The 6,479-nt window shown below is 48.0% G+C and overlaps 1 protein-coding gene across 1 annotated transcript; it reads right to left on the reverse strand.

The window, feature by feature from the left end:
* Positions 1-1,574: 1,574 nt before the first annotated feature.
* On the reverse strand, positions 1,575-6,201 carry LOC123122193 (3beta-hydroxysteroid-dehydrogenase/decarboxylase). The gene is made up of 11 exons (XM_044542339.1): positions 5,690-6,201; positions 5,385-5,555; positions 4,591-4,707; positions 4,435-4,514; positions 4,153-4,351; positions 3,863-3,980; positions 3,493-3,667; positions 3,147-3,303; positions 2,235-2,301; positions 1,882-2,142; positions 1,575-1,783 (listed from the first exon to the last, which is right to left on the reverse strand). The coding sequence occupies exons 1-10, from the start codon at positions 6,167-6,169 to the stop codon at positions 1,946-1,948; spliced, it is 1,761 nt and encodes a 586-aa protein (XP_044398274.1). The 5' UTR covers positions 6,170-6,201; the 3' UTR covers positions 1,575-1,783; positions 1,882-1,945.
* Positions 6,202-6,479: the final 278 nt, after the last annotated feature.

A 6,479-nucleotide genomic window follows, 5' to 3' on the forward strand; every position in this document is an offset into this window, starting at 1 on the left:
GTACTTGCTCCAAGCAAGCTACCCAACGGTTGCACATAGGCTTGATCACATCCCAACGCCCTTGAAGCGACCGAAATGTGCGTGGAGTCCTATTGGGGTACTTTGCCATCATGCGGAAGTATTGATCTTCGATCCTTTGCCAATACCTCTTGGCGGTTTGATAAGTACCCGTGCATGCATCAAGAGACACCGCACTCCATGCCCCGATCATGATTTGATCTTCCAAGATCGTGTAGTTCTTCGATCTCTGGCTTTTCTCAGTTTTTGTTTGCGATTGTTCATATGCTATCTCATCGAGCTCCTCCACTTCTTCCTCACCACCATGATCATCCACGCCGCCCTCCGTTTGATTGTAGTCGAATGCGGCAAACAGGGCTTGATCGATGTCAACGACGTTGGTGTCCAACAAGTTCACGAACTCGGCAGTTGCATTGTTCGAACCACCGCTACAGTGAACGACAACAAGTCACAAGCTATCGCAAATGGCGAAAAGCAAAGGAAATTGCCATGACCGAAGACGCATACCTTCCGGCTATTTCGTCAAACACCTTGCATGCGGTGGGAGCAGCACCGTTGAGCGGCATCACCGGGGAACCTCTTTCCGGGGCAGAGGGAGTGGATGAAGGAGGCGGCTTCTTTGTAGCCGGAATCCTCTTCCTCTTTACGCCGGCGGCCTTGGCGACCTTCTCCGCCGCCGGCCGGGATCGCGCAGCGGCGTTGGCGCCCGAGCGCGGGCCTTCGCGGCTGGGTCAGCCGGATTCCCACCCTGCACGACCACGTTACCCTGCCGCTTGCGGGCAGGCGCGGCGGTACCTTGGGCGACGGCGGGGCCAACATGGCCCGCGACGAGATCCGCCCGAGGGGATTGAGCGTGCGCGACCTCGACGGTGACGGGGGACAGTAGGGAGTCGTCCGTGGCGACGAAGGACTGCTGAGGAAGATGCACCGGAGCGGGAGGTGGCGGGGCAATGGTGGCGGAGGGTGGGGGGCGGGAACGGCCACGCGGAAATGTCCCTCCCGCCAAATCTCGCTGCGGATAGGGGCCGAGCTCGGGTCGTCCTCCCAGCCCATGAATCTAGAGGTCGGGGGAGATCTTTTGCCGCGCCCGGCAAAAAAAATTACAGGTCGCCCGCGGATGCGGTGTTTGATCGGGCAGGTTTTCCCACCCCAACCCGTGACCCGTATTTTAGCGGTTATTTTGCGGGTCGGGGCGGGATGCGGGGTCTGCTAGAGATGCTTTTATGGGAGGCACATTTGAGAGTTCCTTTGATACAAAGGAATTCCATAGGATTTGAATTCTTAGGATTTTTTAACCTGCATCGGTCATTTGATTCACAGTATTTAAATCCTTAGAATTTTTTTCATATTTTCGATCCACTGATACCTGTTTGTTAGATTCCTTTGTTTTCTGTGCTATCAAACACTCTTCCAAATCCTATAGAGTGCAATAGGGCATGACACTATTCGTGCGCTTTTTTATTTCCGCATTTTGAGAATCCTATGAATCAAAGAGGCCCCGAGTGTACACGGGTGAGTTTTCCTGTACAGCGACACACTTCAAGGACGCATTGTAATTTTGTCAGTGATCAACGAGACATCTTTTCGAGACGAAAACTTAAGTACTGAGTAAGAAGCTACAACTAAGCAGGGAGCTGGAGTTCTTGAATGAAAACGTTAGATACACACTACACAGATTGACAAAATGTTCCAATGTATGAACAGGCATTCCTCAATTCCAGTCAGCTGGACTTCACACTTCACCGAAACTTGTTGGAGCGAGAATCTGAAAAGAACAAACCAATATATGCATGTACAATTAGGAAATGGCAGCTGAAAAGAACTACAGGCACTTTCACAGACAAGAACACAGTGACATTGTACCTTGGACAACTGCAGCGGAAATCCAGAAAGTGTGTGAACTGAGCATGCTGCAGCCTACAAAGCGTCAAAGAGTCATGGCCAACATTACCTGTAAAATATACGATGCCTTCGAAGAGACCAGCACATTTCGAACCGCCGGCAAATCTCTTACAACTCTGTCCACTAGGCATTTGATTTTGGCAGATGCCATAGCTACTAAAGCGTCAATCCCCTCCTCACATTGTTCGTAGACAATGAAGACAATGAACAAGGATGCCAGCGCTGCATTCAGCAGGGAAGAAAATCAGATGATTAAACTGATAGCATGATAGTAAAATAGAACAACGTAAGAAGCGGCAAAAGATAAACCTTACCAAGACCAATCAGCGTTCTAAACTGGAAGTGCAACATCACTTTGACACAGAACAAGGAAGCAACAGCCTGTAATATAAGAAAGGAACTCTGGATCAATCGCCTGTAACATGAATTACCCGCAATTGTACCGCTCTTGCAGCCATGCTTGGGTTTTTCGAGTAAAAGCTAGGTGGATTGAGTTATTCATGTACCGCCTGAAGCATTGTTAAATCAGGCAGATTTTGTCGATGTGGCAGGGTGAATTATTCTCCATTTGAGATGGAACAAATGATTAATTCTGCCACTCAGTTAACCAAGTAAACATGATGGAAGAAATAAGGGGCCGACTCTTTATATACCACAGAACAACTTCATGCACTCTTTAAAAGATCATGATGACATTTGAGACTATGTCAACCTCAGAATGAGGAAATACAGAGTTATTCAGTGGCATAATTGGGATTTCTCAACAAATAACATACTGTGCGACATATACAAGCAAGATATTTTGTGTCAATAATTATTTATACTCCCTCCGTCCTAAAATAAGTGTCTCAAATTTGTACTAACTTTAGTACAAAGTTGTACTAAGCTTGACACTTATTTTGGAACGGAGGGAGTATATCTCAACAGAAACCAAGGTGTATTAAGCAAACCATAGAGCGTGGCTTAACGTGACTGTAGGAAAATAATCCAGGACAATAAAATTGTGCGGTTAACAGGAATTTTCGCCGACCACTGTTAACAATCACACAGCCATACCAAATTCAAATGCCAGGCATGTGATGTCATCAAGGAGCCCAAACTTACCACCCAGAGCTTCCAGAAACAAGATAATTGTACAAAACTACTGGGAAATAAGATACTACCACATTGGGCACATTAATAAAGAAATCTTCTAGGACAGTGTTCTCAACTGGCTGCATACAAACCTTTAAGAAGGTACCCCAGTCATCACCTTCTGCTAGAACCCTCAGTTTATGAATACCTCCATTCCATAGAGAAGCCATGCACATGATTGGATTCCTCAATGTTGAGTCTGATACTTCAAAACAATCAGGAGTCACCTTCTCTACTGTAAAACCATACCTGGAATAGGAGTTCAATACTTGAGTGTAATATACTAAAACGTATGATGTACAAATGTGTGGAAAACCCACATGGGATTAATCTATTACTCTATTCCTCAAGCATATCCACATAAACAGTTTCAGAATTTCATCAAATCGTAATTTACCAAAAATAACTGAATCACAGAATATAAACCAATATACATACACTTTTGAAGGTAGGACACCATGGATGTAAAGAGCCAGGGAGATCACTAGAAGAATTTTGGCAGACGAGGAGACAAAAGTTCTGTCTGAAAGAAAGAACCAGTAGAACAGCAGAAACAGTAGTGTGATATATGAGAAGGTTTTCTTTTCATCCCTCCAAAGGAGAATATCAGCAGCTGCAGTAGAATGGTAGCAAGTCAACAAACACAAAAAAGATGGATTTATCATTGATTAACTGATGGGTAAGCAACAACAAAAACATTTAGAGAAAAGAAATCTCTATCTGATTTTTTTAGGTTTCCAGAGATATAGTTCATTCCATTCAGTAGAAGCGCAGAACAAGATTGATACTGAAAAAGAGTCTATCTCACCTACTCCACTCCCAAGCAGCTTATCGGCTTTCGATGATCCACAAGCACCTTGTTTCCTAGATATACCCAAATTATCTTGTAGTTCCGAAACTGACGCAGCAGTTCTCATGATTCCATCCTGCAAACATATTAACCATTAATAAACAGACTAAACATCGCACTGGATGTTCACACTTGAGTTGTCAGAGAAAAGAAGTGCTGCAGCAATACTTCTGAAGAAGGAAAATGCATAATTGAGAAACAAGAACATACATAATTGACAACACTACGGGGTTTGGAAGCTAGCTCACCTCCAATGATACAGTTGGGGCATACCCAAGTTGCCTTCTAGCTTTGGAAATGTTAAAAGTTCTTGTGTGCGACAAGAAGTATACTGCATCAGGATAGAGAGGTGGAGTCGATGACATTTGCAAACCCAATATGTGATGAATCATATTGGAGAACTGGGCAGCAAACAATAACATCTTGGCAGGAAGATTAACTCTGGGCCTAAAAATGGAACCACAGGGGCTGCACATGTTAGCCTATTGAATAGACTTCAGTGTATTTGTATATGTGTGCAAGAAAGAGACCTTTGGCAACCCATGGCTTCCATCATGCAGGACACAAACTCCCATGTTTCGATAGGTTCACCATTAGTAACAAAAAAAGGCTGCAAAATTTAAATGATTAGATCACACGGCAAAGTAAATGATCCAAATCTAGCATTTAAATCACTAGAAGTGTACCTTTCCAGCAACAGAAGCAGCATTGGAACATAAAGCTTGTTCAGCGCAAATGTTGGCATGTACCACATTTTCCACATACGTAAAGTCAGACTTGCTACCTCCACTACCTATTACAAACTGAACAGCACTGTGTAAGAAAGATAATACTTCATAGCCTGCAAAGGCTTCTCAACACCATTCAGAAAATAAAGAAGCAAGACTTTGTAAGCTCAAAGGAGATGAATGCTTGAATGAACATACATCCACATTAGTTCAGTCAAAAAGGAAGTGCATGAGAAACTAGGTTCACTCATTTCAATATGGACTACATGCGGATGTATATAGACATATTTTAGAGTGTAGATTCACTCATTTTGCTCCGTCTATAGTCTGTATTGGAATCTCTAAAATGGCTTATATTTAGGAAGGGAGGGAGTACATCCATATTACTTCAGTCAAAAAGAAACTCTATAGGGTTAGAACCGACTGGCTTGCAGCTACATTATTCTAAATTGCAAGCATGAGTTGCAGATCTGGAAGAACTACTGACAACTTCTATTTTTACCACGCAAGTGCAACCAGAATTCCACATGTCAAAATAAGGCTGGTCTACAGCAAAGGCCTCCATAATTCACCACATTACACCAGACTCCGCGCTACATAACCAGCATTGCATCTATGCACCCCTAAATACATTTACTAGTCACATCAACATGAAAATACACTTAGTAGTCACATCAACATGAAAATAGACTCTTAAGAGTCTAAGCTCTTAGGAAGTAAAACAGGAAGGAGCAAAAGGCAGCTTCGAATACCTTGCCCAAGGGAGACCTTGCATATCCAGCAACGAACCTCACCAGACTGGAATCGCCTGGCCCGAACAGATTGCTCGGCCGCAGCACGCACGTCCGCATCCCGTCGTTCCCATCCGCGCTCAGAACCATCATCTCGACCTGCGCCCTGAGCTCGCTGACCGCGCTCCCGAACTGCATCCACAGCCAAAAGCAGAGCAGCGATCACTCCACCACCGAAACAAAAATCCCGAACCCAGGGCAGAGGCAGGCAGCAGGCGGCGCGGCGCCGAGATCAGATCGCGAAGAGGAGAGCCCGCGCGACGCACCTTGTCGGGGTACGGCACCGAGTCCTCGTCGGCGTCGACCACATCGAGCGCGGCGGCGGCGACGGCGTCGGCGGAGCCGGTGTACACGACCCTGCGCACGCCGCTGGCGCGGCAGGCGGCGAGGAGGCGCCTGGTGCCCTCGGCCGCGACGCGGTGGAGCGAGAGGAAGGACCCGTCGGCGGCGGCGTCGGCGGCGGAGGTGGGGTCCACGTGGAAGACGGCCGCGACGCCGGCGAGGGCGGGGCCGAGCGCCGCCGCGGGGTCGGAGAGGTCGACGGTGACGTGGGCGAGGGGCGCGGCCGGCGAGGCGGCGGACGGGGAGGGGTCGAGCACGGCGACGGCGGACCAGCGGCGGGAGGCGGCGAGCGCGGCGGCGAGGTGGCGGCCGAGGAGCGTGGAGCGGCCGAAGGTGACGGCGCAGGCCGGCCTGAGCGGGGCCAGCGGCGACGGGCTCGCCGGGCCAGGCTCCGCGGTCGCCATCGGGGCGGGGCGGGGCGGGGTGGGGAGGGGGTGGGGGGTGGAGTGGGGGAATGGTGGGGCGGAGCACGCGAGCGAGCGAGGGGACAAGGGAAACGAGACGAGGGGTTTTGTTTTCCTCCCTTTTTCTCCGCTGCTTTTTTGGAGTGAATTTCGGCCGCGGTTCCGAGTGCTGTTGCGGTTAATGTCGAACCGTTTTCAAGATTTTCCATTCAAACTCGTGCAGGAAGGATGAAATACAGTACTACCGTGCCGCCCATACAGAAAAAGCCTCAGTATTACTACTACCGGGCAGATTTTGGGCGTGAAGGAG

This window comes from Triticum aestivum, chromosome 5D, assembly GCF_018294505.1.
Source record: "Triticum aestivum cultivar Chinese Spring chromosome 5D, IWGSC CS RefSeq v2.1, whole genome shotgun sequence".
NCBI lineage: Eukaryota > Viridiplantae > Streptophyta > Magnoliopsida > Poales > Poaceae > Triticum > Triticum aestivum.

What these genes read in the sequence shown, in the direction of transcription:
- LOC123122193 (XM_044542339.1), bottom strand. Translation starts at nt 6,169, where the DNA reads ATGGCGACCGCGGAGCCTGGCCCGGCGAGCCCGTCGCCGCTGGCCCCG. An exon ending in CTGCTTCTGTTGCTGGAAAG is followed by an intron (nt 4,515 to 4,590) that starts GTACACTTCTAG and finishes TAAATTTTGCAG; the next exon opens with CCTTTTTTTGTTACTAATGG. An exon ending in TAGAACGCTGATTGGTCTTG is followed by an intron (nt 2,143 to 2,234) that starts GTAAGGTTTATC and finishes TGCTGAATGCAG; the next exon opens with CGCTGGCATCCTTGTTCATT.